Genomic DNA, 18,117 nt, shown 5'->3' on the forward strand with positions numbered 1-18,117 from the left:
CCTGTAATCACCATGATCCTTTGGATTGGGTTCAGTTGTTATCATATCGTGTATTGACATGCTTATCGGTGGGTGTTTCAAGGCGAACACGTCAGCCATTTCGCAATATTGGTGATACTGTCACAATGATGATCTTGTGCCGACTGTTCAATCACCAAATACTGCGGCAATATTGCCTGTTGGCAAAAAGAAGAAACAAAGGTCAAGCGTGAGAAGCCTGAATCCTCTCCCACTTCGAATTATATGTTCCCTGATATGAGCTTCATCCAGATCATCAACATCTAAATGCTCTGCGGGGATTGCTAGCTAGTTCCCCGGATCTTGTTTCCCCAGAAAGCGGACCTAGCTCGGAATGTTGTGTATGCATTGCATGGCCCGATGGTTGTAACGGTTCGTGAGGGCCACACCACCCTTTCGTTTGTCGAAGCGGTGACATATCCCGAGGACAATCTGTCTCAAACGTTATCAGCATTCTCACCTTGCTATCTGACTCAACAAGTTGTCAACAAGAGATACGATAAGCTGTCGTGGTCAAATCCTGGTTTCAGATTGGCAATATGATCGACTCTACGGATAGTATAACCATAACTACACTTCTAAAGATGTTGATTGATCATCCTCAAGTGGATTCAGGATGATCTGGAATCCAGATTCCTGAACCCATGATATCCATTTGTTCCAAAGGTGGTGCCCTCTCTATCCACGTCTGACCAGTGTCCTCGTTGCGTCCAGCATCATGACTGTGAGCCAGCGATATGTCGAGGTAACGCTGCCGAGATTGTTAGTTTGCCAAATGCACAGCTTTCATGGATAACGACCACGACGCAACTTACCCAGTCCATGTTGCTAGCTGCAGTATCCATCCAAGCCGGATCAAACTGAAGACCTTCCGTTCCCATATTCGTAAAGTTCATGCTAGTTCCTGCATCTCCTGCCAGATTAAGATCCAGGGGTGTCTGGTCTGATGTAGATCCCGTTGATGAGCCTATCCTTGTCAGTATATCTCTTATCTATCGTATTTTCTCGGGACGTCTTACCCAACCCCAGAGTCGATAGCAGTGCCGGATCACCTCCGATCGACCCCAGTGTGCTAGGGTCTACAGATGGAGCCCCAAGCGAAGAGTATTCCTTATCACCATTAACACTGGGAACAGCTTGCTCAAGGGCATTCGCCGGCTCTTCGACTGGAGCTCCGAGCTTGGCCAACATTGTAGCCAGTGTATCTGCTGTCTTCTTGACTTCCACTGCGTCTCGTGACACATCTGCCCAGATGAGCCAAGACCTCTTGATCATGCAAATTAGTTCGTCTTTAGTCGGCGTTGGTGCAGTCTGCGACATCCAGTCATAGTCACTTCCAACCTCTGAGTAATTTTCGTTCTTGACGACGAGGTAAAGCACCATTGCGGCCATGAGAAAGTCATGAACCGCGAGGGACGAGACAAACCAACCATGCTGGCTCAATACGTGACCTGGCTTGCAAGCTTCCCAAATAATGTGTTGGTAATTGAGCAGCGACAAAGCACCCTCCAGACATTGCCTGCGTGAGTAATCATGCTCACGTTGCGGTATTGCCTCTGCGAGATACCGACGATGCAATACAATACGGCATTTGTTGTATAGAGCTGTCAACCCGAAACGTTGGATGAGCAGAACGGGCGGATCACCAACACACTCATCTAGTGGCCGTACCATCATGAAAGATGGGACACTCTTCCAGGTCTCGTGCAGCAAGTTGTCGAGCTTGGCGACCTCAGCATAACTTGGCGGTGTCAGGGCATGAGCTTGTCTCGCGATCTGTCCAAACACCCGAAGAATCTGTGTCTTATGGATTGGATATGTCATGGAGGTCCAGTCTGTAGGTGGTCGACTAAGAGGCAATTCCGTCGAGTCTTCGTCAAAGTCATGGTCGTCTAGATTTCGTGGTACTGCAGTATCAGTTTCTATACCTTGTAGCATGCTCGGGAGGCCCATGTGGAAAGAAACGAGAAGTTCGACTTGAATAGCCATGTTCCACATGCGCCTCCGCATCTCACCCTCATAAGGTGAGATGTTCGCCAGTTTGCTTGGGTCTCTATGGAGACCCATCTTGAGCATCAGACGGATACACACGCCTGAGAGTACGTAGCAGTTCATTTGAGCTGCACGATTAAAGAGGAAAGATGACTCGACGTAGAGCAAGAACGCTGGGAGCGTCGCCGAAGATGGTTGTGTGTATTTGCCCCAGACGAGAGCCCATCCAGCACAGGCCTTGTAGTGACGGATCCTGTCCTGAGCTGGGAGAGGAGAGTCACCCTCGAGCTCACTCGAGTTGATAAAGTTATTGAAAAAGACGCCAAGGCTGAGCATCATGAATAATTGCGCTATCCAATGCAATGATGCTTCGTTAGGGTCTTGCCAGAACTTAGAATACTGCCTGGTAAAAACTGGCCGGTGAACAATATCTGGCAATTGTTAGTAAAAGCACTGGGTGTTTAGCGGGACATACTAACGTTGCGAAGGACTCATCGATGCAAAGTAACGCGAAAGAAGTCTGTCTGCGACCTTTCTCTCCGGTAGGCGACTTAGCAGCTCCTCTCGGTTCCTTGGTCCAGCTCTTGTGTTCAACATGACTTCTGTGGGATCAATCTCATCGTCTAGGATTTGATCCTCACCCGCTTCTTCAGGCTGCTCAAAGTAGTCTTTCAAGTCCTCAATCTAACTCACTGTTAGCCTCAGCTCCATATGCTCATCGCAGACTCCTATATGAATACGTACATCTTCCAGCATCGCCATACAATGCGTTGCGCCCACGTAGGTTGCCCCTTTCTCGCTGTGTACGACATGGCCTTGGACGTCCGGTCCTGTAGCAGTACCGTTCGCCAATCCTGCCCCGGCTCCAGCACTTGCATGGGTTCCTGGGGCTGTACCTTCAGAGTCCATCATCTCCCGCACCATACCCTCGAGACGCTTCAAACGTGCGGACATGCCTTTGGCAGGCCGTTTCCGTTCAGGTTTTGGGGCATAGGCACACTGAGATGCGCGTCCCTTTTTGGAGCATTGCCCACATGGTTGCTCTCTATCACATTTCAACTTTGAGTTGCGGCATGGTGCGCATGAAAGAAGAACGCGTGAGCGCTTCTGGCGGGCTTCAGATGTTGATGACTGATCATTATCATTTGGGCTGGAATCCATCTGCGTCAGATAATGCGCTGGTGTGAGAGGTATCCGAAGGTCGAGGAATGATTCTATTGTCTGCAATACTAGACAGTGGGTAGTACTGACTTAATGTAAATCGTTTTTGACGGTTTGATACAGAGGTTTGAAAGTGAGTGTGTATCTTAAGATGTATGTCAGACGCAAATACATAGTGAGGTACTGATGAACACCCAATCACATGTCACTACAGGATTCATGGCCACTTATATCCGGGGTACACTGGGTGAGTTCAACAACGGTCGTTGGGCTAAGTGAGTTATATACTCAACTAAACCGACTTCGAAACAAAAGAGACACGGCCTAAGTGAACACTAGACATCTAATTGAATAGGTAGCTTGCCAATATACTATGAATGAGGGTGAATATACGTTGAATTTTGTGCCTAGCTACCCTAGAACATCGCATAACAACCCTGTCAAATAGTAACCAGGCTCAACGACATTAGTACTGGCCAGAACCCAGCTATGCGATGCGTCGTAAACTCGTAAATGCAAATTCCCCATTCCCAAACAACAAAAAGAACACCTAGGAGTCAGGCGCACCTGGCAACCTCTCTATCACGTACTTGGCCCTCGCCACACTCATGATTGGCACACCAGGAATCTTTCGTAGCCGTTGCTTGAGTGCCTTATCATTTGTACCCACGATATAGATCCTGGATTTCTGCACCCTGTCTACTAAACAATCGTCTGCATAGGTGCCCTTGTGGTCGCATTCAAGCCGTGTCCATCGTTCGTCTCTTGCAACCCTTAGGGCCAGTCGATACTTGGGTCCGAGCTTCTCAAGTTCGCTCATCTAAGAGTGGAAACACCTGTTAGTCACGGTACAAAGGGTTCAAGCTTGGAGCTGGAGGCTTACCACACAGGATGTGATGATAGGGTTACACTTCGCATAGAGGCAGTCCATCATGGAGTCGAGAAGAGAGAGCTTTCGCTGAACCGAGTGACTGAGAAAGTTGGTATCTACGAGAACGTTGTAGGGAGGAACGAGAGCTGTGTTGTGTTGAAAGAACATGTTGCTGGGCATCTGAGGCGCTTCTCGGATAAGCTCGCCGTTGATGGTCTTCTTTTCCTTCTCCTTCTGAGCGAGCTCAGCCTTGAGTTTGTTTTCCTTTAGTCTGGCATCGCGACGACCGATAACTCGTTTCACCTGTTGCGTATTATGGTCAGCATTTGAAGTGCTTTTGACGTTTGCGCGCCCCATCTTCATCGTCGTGGATATGTTGAAATTTGGGCAACTTTTGCGCTGCTTATCGATAAGGATGCATACCTCTGCGAATTTGCGAGTCTTTTTCTGAACACCCATGGCTGCTTGATATTGTGTGAAGCTTGGGAATTGAAGTTGCTGTTGTTTCCGTGGTTTTGCAGTGGTATTGTCGTCGTGGATCGTCCAGAAGCTGTGGATTCAAGGTATCGTTGGTGATATCTCTGCTGTTTGACAGACTCAAAAAAGTTATCGCACTGACAAGATTTTGCCATAGAAAGTTAGAAAGCGGTGGCGGGAGTGGGGCACTACCTTGGCTCCAGGTTCCGGCGCACAGACCATTCACTCGACGCGTCTCTATTCTCTCAGTCGCGTAGAGTGATTGATTGACATACCATTTCAGGCTTCACTTGTAGGATCAACGATTTCACCGCAACAGCATACCCAAAATGTCTTCCCAAAAACCCGAAGAGCGTGGCGAATCGTCGAACTCTGCCGCAAAGGCGGCCCTCAAAGCTTCTTCCAATGGAACCACAAATTATGAGCTTCCCTGGTATGCCCTTTATGCCCATTGAAGAATTGCTCACTGATTGTTCCTAGGGTGGAAAAGTATCGACCAGTGTTCCTTGACGATGTCGTCGGCAACACAGAAACGATTGAAAGACTAAAGATCATTGCTAGAGAAGGCAACATGCCCCATGTAATCATCTCGGGTATGCCTGGTATTGGAAAGACCACCAGTGTTCTATGTCTGGCCCGGCAACTCTTAGGTGAATCGTACAAAGAAGCGGTCTTGGAGCTCAATGCCAGTGACGAGCGAGGTACTTGGATCCCCTTATTTGAATGAATGAATTCACTGACACACCTAGGTATCGATGTTGTCCGAAACAGAATCAAGGGCTTTGCCCAAAAGAAGGTCACTCTACCTGCAGGGCGCCATAAACTTGTTATCCTCGATGAAGCCGACAGCATGACTTCGGGTGCTCAGCAAGCCCTTAGACGAACTATGGAGATCTACTCCAACACTACACGATTCGCTTTTGCCTGCAACCAGTCCAACAAGATCATCGAACCCCTCCAATCACGATGCGCCATCCTACGATACGCCAAGTTAACAGACGCTCAAGTCGTAAAGCGACTCATGCAAATTATTGAGGCGGAAAAGGTCGAATACAGTGATGATGGACTTGCAGCCTTGGTTTTCAGCGCCGAGGGAGATATGCGACAAGCCATCAACAACCTTCAATCTACCTTTGCCGGTTTTGGCTTCGTCTCGGGAGACAATGTCTTCAAGGTTGTTGACTCGCCTCATCCAATCAAGGTGCAGGCGATGCTAAAGGCTTGCTATGAAGGCAATGTTGATTCCGCACTGGAAACACTCCGAGAACTTTGGGATCTAGGTTATTCAAGCCACGACATTATCAGCACTATGTTCAAGGTTACGAAAACAATCCCTACGTTGAGCGAACATGCAAAGCTGGAGTTTATCAAAGAGATTGGCTTTACACATATGAAGGTTCTTGAAGGTGTGCAGACACTACTCCAGCTCAGCGGATGCGTCGTTCGGCTATGCAAAATCAACATGGATCCTAAGCGATTTCGGGTATAGAATATGGAGATGAATCTAGGCATGGGTGCATCATTGGCGTTGGAGTTGGTATTCGACTGAGAAAGCGAAGGAAAGATGCTAAAGCAATGTGATTTACACAGACGACTCCATGGTCATCTCTAATGTGACATATGTACGCCGTTATACCCCAAGAAGTTACAGTCAAGACTTTTCAGTGAGAGATTGAGATCATAGGGACTCTGTTTCCGCGCCAGAGGCGATCACTTGCCATCACCTTTGATGAATTCTTCCTCATATCGTTCCCATTTAGCCCTGTCTCCCATCAACCGCCGCTGCATTCTCACTCGGTGCTCGTATGCTCTGAGCCGTGAGTCTGCCTCGATCATGGCTCCAGGTACCATGCCACACATTTGTAAATACCTTGACAAGGTCAGTACCAGGACGGATCAGCTGTGAGAATGAGCCCTACACTTTGAATTGAATCGTCATGGATCGATACAACGGCGACCAGATATATCCGGCAGCACCCAACACTGCGGCACCTATTCCCCACTTGACTGCACCTGCAACACCTCCTCTGGCAGCCTCCCAAGCAGCATCATTGGCCTCGTCGCTCTGCATAGCATCGTGAGCACGCATGATGATGGTTTGACCTTATCTTTGTGATGTTGATGCTTCCAGGCCCCAGGTTTCTAGGCTCCGTAGATCGTATGGCTCTAGAACCAATTGAACAGTGAATATAATAAAAAGTTTTCCAGCAACATCAGACGATATGTTCGTGAGCTTGAGAATCCCGAGCCCGGTCACTTCCGCTTCCATGACACACACTTCACCAAGTGTGGCGCGAGCTCCTACTAGCCACACCTAGGGCCTCAAATCTCGGCGGAATGTCGGCCCTGATTTGGCGCCCCGCTATAGCGGATTGCGCATTTATTAGAATTTTCTTAAGCTGTCATCTTCTTTCCTTCCATACTCTTCCAAGGGCAAAGAATCTCGGAAACAAAGATGACACGCAAGCAATAACCATGAGTCCCCGGTTGCCTGGTTTTGCGAAGTCCCACGTTTCTTCTCTTTCTACATAACACATCAGCTGAACCTTCACTTGTTTTCTTTTTCTCTCTTGTGCAGAAAAAGTACTCTTAACTCAGCTATCATTGACCTGCTACAACCACTGTCGCATTTGTCGCATTGAGCAAAGTTGCCCACCATGGCTGACAATGTGATGGCCGCCTACTGGGCCCTGCCACCCGTTTCTCGGTAAGTCACTCATGTTCATTCGTGCTCTCGATAGCACTCGCTAACTGTGTCACAGGAACCTGATTACTGCTACAGTGTTGACCTCCATTGGTTGCATCGTCGGGTTATTACCAGCCATGCGTCTGATATATCACCCATCCTATCTTTGGATGTTTCCACCTCAAATCTGGCGACTCGTAACATGTTTCTTAATCGAAATGCAGCCGATCAACTTGCTCTTCAACTCGTTCTTCCTGTATCGCTATAGCGTTCAGTTGGAGATGGGAAACCCACGTTTCCCACGCAAGGTCGATCTTGTGTTCTACATATTATTTGTCTGCACCGTAATTCTGGTAAGCCTGCGTCTACACACTCGTGCTTTGCTACTCTCCCATGTGTTCCTTTCAAAACCCCCCTCATATATCTGCCCGGATAGTGCTTTGCCTCTTCAGCTATCACGGTTCCTGGAAATGAGGAAGATCACCCCTGCACTTCGGATCACCCATCATTCGCATTTCCGGGTTGGTTTGCGGTGCAGGCATGGTGGGATGTCTATATGGATGGCTCGTGTGATCCTCAATTCACTCGAGTGGTTTTTTAGCTCCCTACATTTTTATATCATAGCAATAAAACATCAAATATCCCAAACACGTACCCGTATGTCATGTGCCTGTACTGAGGTTAACGACGTCGCTAGATGATCGACTACCTTGCCGGCCTGACGAGCTTCATGTACATGAACGGCCTCATTCTTGCCATGGTTTACACCACTACCCAAGACCAGCGTGGCCAGAAGACACAGTATCTCGTTCTTACCATTCCCGCACAGGCTCTGCCTATCTGCATGATTGTTGTTACTGCGCTCATGGCAGGACCGCAGAAGGCATTGGTCGAAATTGAGGGTCTTCTCGCTGCCCATTTATTCGATTTTCTCACTAGAATTTGGCCTGAGTTCGGGAACGGTCCTCGGCTTTTGAGAACTCCTGCCTGGCTCGAGCGTCTTGTGCAGACACCAAGAGTCACTGCCAGAGGTTTTGGTACCGCCGTTCGACCTGGCAACACCCCGTCTTCTGGACGTAGCACTGGTGTCAACACAGGCCCTTTGCCAGATTCGTGGCGGTCTCGTGGCCCAGGCCAGCGACTGGGCTGAAACATGCTCGTCTACAATGGCCACTTGCAGTGTACACATTAAAATAAAAGAATGTTTATCGCTATGAACTCCTGGACCCCACCATTTGTACCGTATCGATCTAGAGCGTACCGTGCCAGGATATATTAACCAAACAACTCCAGGCTTAAACCAATTGACATTTCCGTAAAACCACTGCCCGTAACTATCGTTCAACCGTGACATGAACACATAGGATATCTCAACCATAAACGCGACTGTTCCCGCTCAGCATAGGCGACTTATTTGCCTCTCTCCTCTTCAGATATTCGTCACTGAATCCCACAGGAACCTCATTTGCGAGGATCGTACCCCCTCCTAAAGGTCGATCCTGGAACCGAGGATCAAGGACAGCCAGAGGCTTGGAGATTCTCATTTCGCGACAGGGGTCAGGGTCGGCAGAGATCGGGGTCGCAGATACCAAGTTGACCTCTGGAGGGTTTTGTTTTCGGGGAATAACAAGTTTATGAAGAGAGGGAAAAGTCAGAGAAGGGAGCCTTGGTCTAGGGGCTTGAGAGGCTACAGGCACTGGAACCGAAGCGACAAGTGGCTCAAGAAGGTCTTTCTGGCGAGCAGGTGACGGATTCCTGCTGGCATTCTGTGAACTTGTGCTGTTCGAAATGGCGTCACTAATACTGCCCCGATTGAGCCCAAAGTCGTCGGTGGCCTTGAGATAGGTCTGAAGGGCATAAGAGTCGGGAGCACTGGCTTTGCGGGTGTGTGTGGTAATGTGTGGTTCGGGAAGTTTGCTAACAACCCGCGGAATGTATGCAGGATGTGTTGGTAGAGCACTGTTGGGACCGTTGCTTTTCGAATATGGCACGTAGTGATAGTTGACATTTCCAAGCCCATCTTCTCCATCGCACTCAAGTCCATCGTAGTACTGTGCATTAGACATTGTGCGTATATGTCCTCCGGTACGTGGATGATCATGGATAGGTGGCAGTGTTTGCTTCCTACCGTCGTGGAAGTAAGATGATTTTTGAATGCCATACATTGAACGGTCGTTCATTGGGGTATCTGGCGGTGGCGATGCAATCTTGATTGCTGTCCCTCGACGATTCCGGCTTCGTCGACAGTACATGAAGAGAAGCCAAGCAAGGCCAGCGGCACCCAGACCACACCCCACTGCGATGCCGACGATTGTGCCAGTAGTCATAGAGCCAACAGCAGCACCTCCGTCACCGGGAAGGGTCTTGTTGGTGCTAGGGTCGGTAATGTTGACGAGTGATGAGGCAAAGATGGTCCCGCTAAGACCAATTATGTCACCCCTCTCTGGCTCCTGTATACAACCTGCCTTGAGAGCTACCAGAACTAAGAACCTGTTAGTAATCTGTTAAGATTGGAAGTGAAGCTGAGACAAACAATTCGCGAGGAACTTTTGGTTCGATGTTGATTGCAGGCAGCTGATGCACTCCTTGTAGCTGGGGCTCTTGATGATGGAATCCTCAGCCTTGCAATACTCGAACTGATTATCACTTGTTCTTTGAAGCAAGGATGTTTTCAAGGCATCCTCAAGCGATCCACATGAGCTTTCAATGTTACAGGGCGAGTTGATTGTCCCAGTCTTCGCCGCATCGGGATAAGAATAGAGGCAAACGTCAAATGCGTATCGTACATTATCTATGCCATGGAGTGTCAGCCGGGTACGTGGCTTGGAATTGTTTTCACTTATGACTTACAGAGGAACCAAAAAACGTCACTTTCTTCTCTCCATATATCTTCACTCTTCTGAAGACAATTGAGGCAGTTCTTGAATCTGATGCCATTTCCAGTTTCTGTGTACTCTCCGTCTTCGCATACAATATCTGAGGAATTCGTTCTCGCAGCACTGGCGTCGTTGAGAGTTGAGTTAGAGCCATCGGAACAGAGGGCCGCGCACTCAGAGTTGGGCGTTGCTCGAAGAGCAATGGTGGCAGGTGAGAGCAGCACCACGATACTGAAACTCCAGCGAGTTATATGCATGTCGAGAGCGTTGGTGTTTCGGTTGAAAGGAAGTTATGCTAGGACCGTCACAGTGGTCATGAGTCGTTCAAGGGCAAGAGCCAAGCATGACAGGCGTCAGGTTGGTGCCAGCACAATATCCAATGCTTATGTTGACGTTGATGGGCGATTCCCAATCTTGATCAATCTTGGAACAAAAGAAAGCAATAAGCTTCTTAGTGGGATATTGGATGGAGTATCAGAAACACCACTGATCAAAACATGCGGGTGTCAAGACGATTTTATCGAGATAGAACCCAAAACTTTAAACACCACCTGGTTGGAAGGATTGCAGGGATACTCGTAAGCAAGCACATTATCAAGTTCCTAGTTTCCTACTCCGGAGTAGATCTTTGTAATTATTTCAGATATCATTGTTTCATAGGGCAGATAGTCGCCTGTCCACGACAAAGTCCAAAAATAGAATGACCAACGACCAGGATGAACGTCTACAGCCAATAGACTCCAGTAGTTCGAAGTTCAAATGCTTGGGGCTTTGCTCTACCAATCAGAGATCATGTAGAGACTTCTCAAGCGGCTGCAGACCTTTAATTGAGCCAGGGTTGGGAGGCTCTTGATAGGCTGGTAAGCAAATCATGGCGCGCTGAATGGCTTTGTAGACGCCGGCCCTTTGTGCGGCCAGTAGTCCCTAGCCGATGCTTGGCCAAGGTAGGTAGCCAAAACAGAGGAGGGCCATGAAATCGTTCGTTAAGCTTGTAGACTGCGGGGATAGTACAAGCACATGCATTATTGTATTAGAGATTAGCAGTTTGCGAGAGAAGGGGAAATTCGGCTTGAAACTGGAGTCCAAACGCCTGAGCTTATGGATCCCATAATCAGTGATTCTAGCTAACCTGAACTCTTAGTGTTGATGCGCGCATCTACTGCTCCGGCGTTCCGCGTTAGTTATCTCGACCTAGAGTAGTATTGGATTAGTGGGAAATTAAGCGCTTAATTGCCGCGCATGCGCTGGAGACTGGTTCTAAGATCAGCATTTCCTTGCTCGCGTGGCTCGAATTAGTACCGCTAACCATCTAGTGTCGCTTGCTGACAATGTGCTGTGACTGTGATAGAGGCTGCATGACATTCAGTGTGTGTGTGTGGATATCTACAATATCCGCGATTGGTTAGAAAACAGGTGGTTGCATAGAGGACTGAAATATCAGTTTCTCCTTCTCTAAATGAGTGACTTTGAGCTCTGCGGCAAGGTCAGAGGAAACATTATGAGGGGCTTGTGTAAAGCAGGCGTAAGATCCCGCCGTCTTATATAATATGCTGGTGCCCCGAAATTTAAGAGAATGTACCTTTCCTGTCCGAGATTGTGAGACTGTATCCAACTTTTGACTTTCTGCTCGAGTGCTGAGTGCTGAGCGTTGTTACTCGCATAATGGCCAGACCGCAAAGATGTTACTGGTATTCGAGCCAACGACTGATACTCCGTAAGGTGGTCGCGGGGCTGCTCGAGTTTGTTGCTCACTTCTCTTCCCCTACAGCTCATCTCGATGTACGTAATAAATATTGACAAAACCCGGTCTAGTACATTGATATGTTTTGGATGTTTGGGGAAGGTCGCGGCTGTGATTCTAGACGTTTTAGAATATTAACTTTACAGTTATTCGGGAAGAAGCCGCGTTATCTGTGTTTCCCACCGTGGCACAGGAAACACATCTCTCCTCCCACACTTATGACGAATTTCTAAAACCAGTACAATTCTGGAAGACTGTGTTGGAATATTAAAACCGAGCACTAACAAGAGAGTTGATATCGTCAGCCAAAGACAAATAGGCAAGAAAGGGTGGTACCTTTCCATGCTGCATGCGACTTTGCTTCGAGGCTATCCATAACCATAACCTACACAATAGGTAGGTAGTTTTAGATAGAATACAGTGCCTTGTTTTCTAGGAATTTCTTGTCCATTTCTAACGCCTCTGTAAACAATGATTTCTTCCATCCGCATTTATATCAATTGATAGTCTAACCTGAAGGGGACGCTTCGTCAACCGAAACATTATATGAAGAAGTGAACGATTCCCGCTTTCCGAAAGAGACATAAGAATATTAGTAGGATTCTGAAGAAACAGTTGGACTCAGATTAACAAAGACATATATGTTTCAGGTCAGGCTCTTGATCGAGATATGAATGGCCTCAAGCGCAAGCGCTGGCCGACACCCCAGCCTCCATTCCTGCCTCACCGTTATGACCTGATCACATGGGCTAGGTCTTGAGCATGTTCTCTGGCTTGGTGACCAGTAGGGGCTTCGGGGACAACCAACGCTCAGTAATTGCCACTTGTAAAGCTGAAAATCCCACCTAGCAGATGCATGAGGACCCAGCAGCATCAGTGTCATATCTTCCCTTATTGGGCTAGTCGACCCCGTTAGTCCGCAGCCTGCGAATAAAACGCTGACATTTCGCGCCTTGAACCGAAATACCGGAAACCAATGAGCTCCGAGACACCTGTTAACACATGGTTGGCGTGTAGTGGCGCGAATATATGAAGAAACTGTGCCTCCAAAGATCAACAAAATGACATATCCGGAGCAAGGAACCTTGAGAAGCTCTGAATGTGCCTTGTATCACCAGCTTCGAAACGAAACAGAAGGTATAAATCCCATGTCTTTGTAACGCACGGGGTTTATGTTTCGTCATCTAAGATTTTTCATTTCCAACTATTCGATGTGCGCAGTCTGCCAAACCACATGTGTACTGGACGTTATCTTGTGGTGTCCATGAAGTGGTTTGATTTCACAATGTTGAAGTGGTCTTTGGAATGTAGCTCAGAATGTACGGGATTTCAAAACAATGACTCGGCACTGAAGTTCGCTGACCGCTGTTATAATATGTAATAAAGTTGATGTGCTAAGAAGTCATATGCAAAGCTTCTACTTTGTGCGCATCTCGATACTGAAGGCACCCAACTAAAACGTCATGGTTGTGATGAATGTGGGGAATACAGGGGAAAGAAAGCGGGCTGTCAACATGTATGCACTTTGTAGGCGTGGGAGCAGTAGGCTAAGACTTAAGCTCGCGTGAGGACGAGAGGAAAGATGACATCGGGTTACACTTGAACCTGAAATTCGTAGGGGATATTGTTCTCGTCGCTATCACAAGCGTCTATTCAGCTACAACTCTCGCCTGATTTATTTGTAAGGCGCTTGGGTGGGCTCGAAGAAGCCCGGTTTGCGGTGTGCGGGTCCTCCCTGGATAAGGCCCATGATGGAGTCTTAGGGGCTGTCACAGTTGCTCTCAGTGGCCAGTTCTAGTGGAAGAAAACGTTGAAGCCAGGATCATCACGAACAGGGATACCGGAAGAGGAGTCTGGAGGGTTCTTAATCCATGTCATGGTCAATCCAAGGCGTCTAATGAGTGGTTCTGATTGGAAGCGAGCCAACATAGGCGCATCCGGCCTTTCCCTTCCAGCTTTAGCAGCCAGTTGTACCCTTGCTTCCCATTGTCCTGCCGTTTATCCATCATCGCATCACTTCAAGCTGATGACCACAAAGCTGTCAACCAACAGCCCAACACTACGTACCTACTTAATATTAGTTCTACCAATAACGAATACAGGGGCATGCCAGCCTCCGAGCATCAGTCTCATATATCGCTTTGGCCCCCGCGGTCTATGCTTAACTGGGTGTCCTCCGCTTTTAGTGTCGTGAGATCGTTTTCGCATCTTCTCTGTTTCCCATTCACCTTCTCCGACCTGATCGCCTCTGATGTTTTGTTATTGATTTGAACCGCGTGTTTGAGCCTTATTGTTTTTATACTTTTTTTTACTGTTGCAAAGGAAGTTGAGCTCGTTGGAGTCTCCCTTTTGATCACCACAAGCGTCGTCAGGCTGAGGCGTGTTGCAGCTGCGGGGTTCGATCAATTGTCGCGGATATGAGAATCGGTTGCTTGCAATTTGCGCCCCAGGTGGGAGACGTCGACAACAACCTAAATCGTGCGGATGCCGTTTTGTCAAGAGCGAATCCTGACGATCTAGATGTCTTGGTTCTGCCCGAGCTGGCTTTCTCTGGTAATTTCCCTCATGGATGAAGAAGTTGATCAAGGACTCCAGCTGTTCTTAACCAACCCCTTCTTCTTCTGCCACTCTATTAAGAAGCATATTTAACTATTAGATGCTAATACTTAGAGAAGGGTATAACTTCAAGTCACTGCAAGATATCACTCCCTTTCTCGAACCTTCAGGCTCCGGCATAACATCTCTTTGGGCAAGGACAATCGCTCTCAAGTATAACTGCACCGTCACTGTTGGCTACCCCGAGAAAGTCGATGTCTCACCGAAATGGCCAACGGGCCCAGAATACTACAACTCGGTCATTGTTGTCAATGGTGATGGTGAAACAATAGCCAACTACCGAAAATCCTTTTTGTACCACACCGATGAGACATGGGCCTTGGAAGGAGGCCGGGGGTTTTATGACGGCTTTATTCCTGGACTGGGAAACACCTCAATAGGTATCTGTAGGTATACCTTAATCTCTTGACATAGTCTTTACTGACAGCTTTCTTCATAGGCATGGACCTCAAGTACGTGGCGAAAGACTCAATTTCGTAAACAAATTACTGACCCTTGTAATAGTCCATACAAGTATGAAGCACCGTGGCACGCTTTCGAGTTCGCACATCATATTCTTGAAGTCGAGTCAAATCTGGTGATTGTTTCTATGGCTTGGATGACCCGAGACGACCCTCGACGGTTCACACGCATGCCAAACGAACCGGACATGGAAACACTGACTTACTGGGTTACTCGATTGGAACCCCTCATTCGTGCTGAGTCCCAAGAAGAGATCATAGTCATCTTCTGCAATCGTTGTGGCAACGAAGAAGAAGTTCTCTACGCCGGGACAAGCGCAGTGATCGGTATACATGATGGCGAGGTCAAGGTTTACGGCCTCTTAGGGCGCGGAGAAAAGGAACTCTTGGTCGTCGACACCAACAACTCGCCATACGCAAAACTCGTGTATCGGCCAGATGCCAAGGGTTCCGGTATGGAGGCACCTGGTCATCTCGAGCAATCGGGCGGACTGAAGGAAAACATGAAAAATGGGCCGGCTCACAAATCAAACAAGCCCACCGAGGACCAGCAAAGCAATTCCAACAACGGGTCGTCTAATGAGAGGGAAACATCTCAAACCCTTACCGCGTCCCTTCCACCACCTCCCCAATTTCCAGATGATTTTGTTCACGATCGTCCAAGGGCCTCATCGAAAAAGCGATACCCGCCAGCAATCACCATTCCAAGAGAGCCCGATCTGGTCAAGAGCAACTCAGCGAGGTCCCCAGGAACAGATAGTCTCAACATTCCAACGCCGTCAGCCCCCAGCCCAACTCCTATGGCAATCAGGCCTCGACTGATTATTCCCGAATCACCCCCGATCCTGCCGCACCAGTACCCTCCAGATCACCCCATCAGTGCTGCATCGCTAAGATCAGAGAGGTCAATTCGTTCCATGAAATCCGAACAGTCTGAGGCTTCTACGAGGACCATTCGCACAAACCCTCGACCTCCTGAAGAAAGCACTCCTTACCCGGACAGTGGCGCCCCTTTGAGTGGCTACCCAGAAAACTTCTTCTCTTCCGAGAAGTTGATATATGGAGGCGACGTTACGATCCACAGCGCTGGACCGTTCAGCCCAAATACCCCGTTCGAAGACATTTCTCCTGTCTCACCGGAGCAGTTTTATTGGTCTCGTAATGATAATCTCATGCAAACTCCCTTAGGGGTCGGTGGATGGGCGCCGGGGACACCTATTGGGAGGAAACCTGAACCATTCCCTTGGCCAGCTATCACTGGGAATGCGCACACCCCTAACCGCAGTACTGCCAGAGATCGAGTAAAGGAGAATGCGACCCCCATAGATCCTCGCCATCTCCAGTCGCAGTCCCCTCAGTCTAACTCATCATCAAATCGGACAACCAGAACCAGTAAATCAGCACGCTCGGCGTCTGTCAACTCTAAGGGAGTAGCACAACCGACGGAAACAGAAGACAGGTCTTTGGCACGACCATCGTCTCCGAAATCCCGCAATGCTAGTCGTTCGAGAATGCATGAAAGGTCTGGATCATCTCTGGGTGATCGGGGAACCAATGCAGCTATTTCATTGCATCTGGAGGGCATATCTTTCCGAGCTGAATCAGCGAGTAGAACGCGGGCAGGCTCTGCAGCAGGCACTCCTGTTGGCGAGCGCGTTCAGTCTCCTCCCTCCAGAACTAGCAGTCGTCCCAGAACGATTGACACACCCGACCCTCAACGTGAAAAACACATGATTCGCATTGCTGCCAGTCCCAGCATCCTCGAGGACGAGCACAGGAACCACTACCAGTCCTTGTCCACAGCAGCACATCACCAGCGTAGCAACTCGTTCGCTACGAACAGGGCTCGTGTCGCTGACAACGATCGGGTTGGTACACCTGAGTCGAAGATCAACAAGGTTCGCCCTGCTTCACGCGCAGCTAGTCGAGGACGAACACCTGGACCGAAAGTTTCACCCACCAATGGAACCACTAATGCTGTATTTCCGACCACTGAACGAGCATCATCAGCAGATTCCACGCGAAATGACAGACTGCACCGTCGAATCCATAGACATGCATCTGGTAGTCGACAGACTGACAGGACTTCGTCTGCCCAGACTGGGCGGCGTCGATCTAGTGATGCTGTCCCTGTTGAGTTTGAACGTGTTGAAGCAATTCTTTGTCCCAACTGCCCTGTTCATGGCCGAAGGTCGACTGCTGATGGAACTGTGAATGGTGACAATACTTTGCCACCGCCTCATTCACCTCCAAAGTCATCTCCTGCACAAAGACCAGCTTCCAGTGCTGGTGCCCCGCAGCATCTGGAACCAGAGCCAGCTGCACCTCGACGAGCATCTTCAGGCGATGCGAGTCAGCTTCAACTAGAAAACCCTTTAGACAGCGTGACTCAAACTATCCCCCCGCAGAACGAAGCAGCCGAAGCCAGTGACTGTGGATCATTTGCGGAAACCCTTCAGACTATTTCTACCCCTGGGCGCTCGCCTGCTACGCCCTCTTTCAATCCTTCTACGCCCAAAGCGATGGTTCTTATGACGAATGGATTAGAAGTTGAGCCACTACTCAGCGACAGCTTGGATGGACCTGAGAAAACACCGACGGCCCGTTGCGCTGAAACGGACGCTCTGGGGTTGATGGATGTTACCGCCAACTCTGTCGCGTAGAACGATGCTTGTACATCAGTTGCATTGGCGAAAACGTCATTATTACACATTGCGAAGTCTCTTACAGGCTGCTATGCCACCAATTAGCATTTCGGTTATATTCTTGGTATTTTGAAGGGGAATTTAAGTGATAGTCAATGAGCAACTTGGAGTTTGGTGCTGCCTTCACGAGTAGCTGGAAGCTTGATGCCTTTGTGGTATTGCTGGGAACCTGTCATGCTGTGGTTAACAGGTTGTGGGATATCACGACCTTTATCCCCCCGAAAGCAACGTTGAGCCTGTTGTTGGCTTGGCTATCGCTGTTACGGATAACCTGATTCAATCACATTGGGTTTCCTTTATTAGATAGGTAGCGTTGGTATATGGAAGATGATGCCACGGTATGAGTTCGTGTCCTAGTGTCATGTAGATAATGCCCCTTGTTTTCAATCGAAGAGACATATCTTACACTGAGTATGAAAGTTTCATAATGCTCAAAAGCCTGCTTGTAACAAGAATTTTGTGAGATTGCGGATGAACCACACCGGTTCGCATATCGATAGAGGTAGAATCCAG

The 18,117-nt window shown here is 48.6% G+C and overlaps 7 protein-coding genes across 10 annotated transcripts; 3 read left to right on the forward strand and 4 right to left on the reverse strand.

Moving 5' to 3' along the window:
- Window positions 1-8: 8 nt before the first annotated feature.
- On the reverse strand, window positions 9-3,333 carry FOXG_01595 (uncharacterized protein). Of its 2 annotated transcripts, XM_018378486.1 has the most exons (5): window positions 2,755-3,333; window positions 2,490-2,694; window positions 1,038-2,441; window positions 834-985; window positions 9-769 (listed from the first exon to the last, which is right to left on the reverse strand). In XM_018378486.1, the coding sequence occupies exons 1-5, from the start codon at window positions 3,169-3,171 to the stop codon at window positions 620-622; spliced, it is 2,328 nt and encodes a 775-aa protein (XP_018234420.1). In that variant the 5' UTR covers window positions 3,172-3,333; the 3' UTR covers window positions 9-619. The 2 variants fall into 2 exon arrangements, with proteins under 2 accessions (XP_018234420.1, XP_018234421.1); XM_018378487.1 differs by having other exon boundaries at window positions 9-985; window positions 2,755-3,325.
- Window positions 3,334-3,473: 140 nt separating this feature from the next.
- On the reverse strand, window positions 3,474-4,659 carry FOXG_01596 (uncharacterized protein). Of its 2 annotated transcripts, XM_018378488.1 has the most exons (3): window positions 4,466-4,659; window positions 4,055-4,345; window positions 3,474-3,991 (listed from the first exon to the last, which is right to left on the reverse strand). In XM_018378488.1, exons 1-3 carry the CDS (start codon window positions 4,499-4,501, stop codon window positions 3,722-3,724), a joined length of 597 nt encoding a protein of 198 aa, XP_018234422.1. In that variant the 5' UTR covers window positions 4,502-4,659; the 3' UTR covers window positions 3,474-3,721. The 2 variants fall into 2 exon arrangements, with proteins under 2 accessions (XP_018234422.1, XP_018234423.1); XM_018378489.1 differs by lacking the exon at window positions 4,466-4,659 and having other exon boundaries at window positions 4,055-4,394.
- A 93-nt stretch (window positions 4,660-4,752) lies between these two features.
- On the forward strand, window positions 4,753-6,791 carry FOXG_01597 (replication factor C subunit 4). The gene is made up of 3 exons (XM_018378490.1): window positions 4,753-4,952; window positions 5,000-5,220; window positions 5,269-6,791. Exons 1-3 carry the CDS (start codon window positions 4,849-4,851, stop codon window positions 6,006-6,008), a joined length of 1,065 nt encoding a protein of 354 aa, XP_018234424.1. The 5' UTR covers window positions 4,753-4,848; the 3' UTR covers window positions 6,009-6,791.
- FOXG_01598 (uncharacterized protein) lies at window positions 5,841-6,795 on the reverse strand. The gene is made up of 2 exons (XM_018378491.1): window positions 6,439-6,795; window positions 5,841-6,389 (listed from the first exon to the last, which is right to left on the reverse strand). Exons 1-2 carry the CDS (start codon window positions 6,606-6,608, stop codon window positions 6,230-6,232), a joined length of 330 nt encoding a protein of 109 aa, XP_018234425.1. The 5' UTR covers window positions 6,609-6,795; the 3' UTR covers window positions 5,841-6,229.
- A 69-nt stretch (window positions 6,796-6,864) lies between these two features.
- Window positions 6,865-9,236, forward strand: FOXG_01599 (uncharacterized protein). The gene is made up of 3 exons (XM_018378492.1): window positions 6,865-7,226; window positions 7,282-7,558; window positions 7,903-9,236. Exons 1-3 carry the CDS (start codon window positions 7,177-7,179, stop codon window positions 8,353-8,355), a joined length of 780 nt encoding a protein of 259 aa, XP_018234426.1. The 5' UTR covers window positions 6,865-7,176; the 3' UTR covers window positions 8,356-9,236.
- On the reverse strand, window positions 8,322-10,567 carry FOXG_01600 (uncharacterized protein). The gene is made up of 3 exons (XM_018378493.1): window positions 10,056-10,567; window positions 9,739-9,996; window positions 8,322-9,687 (listed from the first exon to the last, which is right to left on the reverse strand). Exons 1-3 carry the CDS (start codon window positions 10,336-10,338, stop codon window positions 8,576-8,578), a joined length of 1,653 nt encoding a protein of 550 aa, XP_018234427.1. The 5' UTR covers window positions 10,339-10,567; the 3' UTR covers window positions 8,322-8,575.
- A 3,258-nt stretch (window positions 10,568-13,825) lies between these two features.
- FOXG_01601 (uncharacterized protein) lies at window positions 13,826-18,023 on the forward strand. 2 transcript variants are annotated; one of them, XM_018378494.1, is made up of 4 exons: window positions 13,826-14,375; window positions 14,498-14,824; window positions 14,878-14,890; window positions 14,943-18,023. In XM_018378494.1, exons 1-4 carry the CDS (start codon window positions 14,240-14,242, stop codon window positions 17,560-17,562), a joined length of 3,096 nt encoding a protein of 1,031 aa, XP_018234428.1. In that variant the 5' UTR covers window positions 13,826-14,239; the 3' UTR covers window positions 17,563-18,023. The 2 variants fall into 2 exon arrangements, with proteins under 2 accessions (XP_018234428.1, XP_018234429.1); XM_018378495.1 differs by having other exon boundaries at window positions 13,826-14,824.
- Window positions 18,024-18,117: the final 94 nt, after the last annotated feature.

The sequence above is a fragment of the Fusarium oxysporum genome, chromosome 5, assembly GCF_000149955.1.
Source record: "Fusarium oxysporum f. sp. lycopersici 4287 chromosome 5, whole genome shotgun sequence".
Lineage (NCBI taxonomy): Eukaryota > Fungi > Ascomycota > Sordariomycetes > Hypocreales > Nectriaceae > Fusarium > Fusarium oxysporum.

What these genes read in the sequence shown, in the direction of transcription:
- FOXG_01595 (XM_018378486.1), bottom strand. Translation starts at nt 3,171, where the DNA reads ATGGATTCCAGCCCAAATGATAATGATCAGTCATCAACATCTGAAGCC. An exon ending in ATCGATGAGTCCTTCGCAAC is followed by an intron (nt 2,442 to 2,489) that starts GTTAGTATGTCC and finishes AACAATTGCCAG; the next exon opens with ATATTGTTCACCGGCCAGTT. An exon ending in GCTATCGACTCTGGGGTTGG is followed by an intron (nt 986 to 1,037) that starts GTAAGACGTCCC and finishes TGACAAGGATAG; the next exon opens with GCTCATCAACGGGATCTACA.
- FOXG_01600 (XM_018378493.1), bottom strand. Translation starts at nt 10,338, where the DNA reads ATGCATATAACTCGCTGGAGTTTCAGTATCGTGGTGCTGCTCTCACCT. An exon ending in TGACGTTTTTTGGTTCCTCT is followed by an intron (nt 9,997 to 10,055) that starts GTAAGTCATAAG and finishes TCCATGGCATAG; the next exon opens with ATAATGTACGATACGCATTT. An exon ending in CCAAAAGTTCCTCGCGAATT is followed by an intron (nt 9,688 to 9,738) that starts GTTTGTCTCAGC and finishes ACAGGTTCTTAG; the next exon opens with TTCTGGTAGCTCTCAAGGCA.
- FOXG_01601 (XM_018378494.1), top strand. Translation starts at nt 14,240, where the DNA reads ATGAGAATCGGTTGCTTGCAATTTGCGCCCCAGGTGGGAGACGTCGAC. An exon ending in GCCCGAGCTGGCTTTCTCTG is followed by an intron (nt 14,376 to 14,497) that starts GTAATTTCCCTC and finishes TACTTAGAGAAG; the next exon opens with GGTATAACTTCAAGTCACTG.
- FOXG_01597 (XM_018378490.1), top strand. Translation starts at nt 4,849, where the DNA reads ATGTCTTCCCAAAAACCCGAAGAGCGTGGCGAATCGTCGAACTCTGCC. An exon ending in ACAAATTATGAGCTTCCCTG is followed by an intron (nt 4,953 to 4,999) that starts GTATGCCCTTTA and finishes GATTGTTCCTAG; the next exon opens with GGTGGAAAAGTATCGACCAG. An exon ending in CAATGCCAGTGACGAGCGAG is followed by an intron (nt 5,221 to 5,268) that starts GTACTTGGATCC and finishes TGACACACCTAG; the next exon opens with GTATCGATGTTGTCCGAAAC.
- FOXG_01596 (XM_018378488.1), bottom strand. Translation starts at nt 4,501, where the DNA reads ATGGGTGTTCAGAAAAAGACTCGCAAATTCGCAGAG. An exon ending in AGACTCGCAAATTCGCAGAG is followed by an intron (nt 4,346 to 4,465) that starts GTATGCATCCTT and finishes AATACGCAACAG; the next exon opens with GTGAAACGAGTTATCGGTCG. An exon ending in CTATCATCACATCCTGTGTG is followed by an intron (nt 3,992 to 4,054) that starts GTAAGCCTCCAG and finishes TTCCACTCTTAG; the next exon opens with ATGAGCGAACTTGAGAAGCT.
- FOXG_01599 (XM_018378492.1), top strand. Translation starts at nt 7,177, where the DNA reads ATGGCTGACAATGTGATGGCCGCCTACTGGGCCCTGCCACCCGTTTCT. An exon ending in GCCCTGCCACCCGTTTCTCG is followed by an intron (nt 7,227 to 7,281) that starts GTAAGTCACTCA and finishes ACTGTGTCACAG; the next exon opens with GAACCTGATTACTGCTACAG. An exon ending in TTGTCTGCACCGTAATTCTG is followed by an intron (nt 7,559 to 7,902) that starts GTAAGCCTGCGT and finishes CGACGTCGCTAG; the next exon opens with ATGATCGACTACCTTGCCGG.
- FOXG_01598 (XM_018378491.1), bottom strand. Translation starts at nt 6,608, where the DNA reads ATGCGTGCTCACGATGCTATGCAGAGCGACGAGGCCAATGATGCTGCT. An exon ending in ATGACGATTCAATTCAAAGT is followed by an intron (nt 6,390 to 6,438) that starts GTAGGGCTCATT and finishes GACCTTGTCAAG; the next exon opens with GTATTTACAAATGTGTGGCA.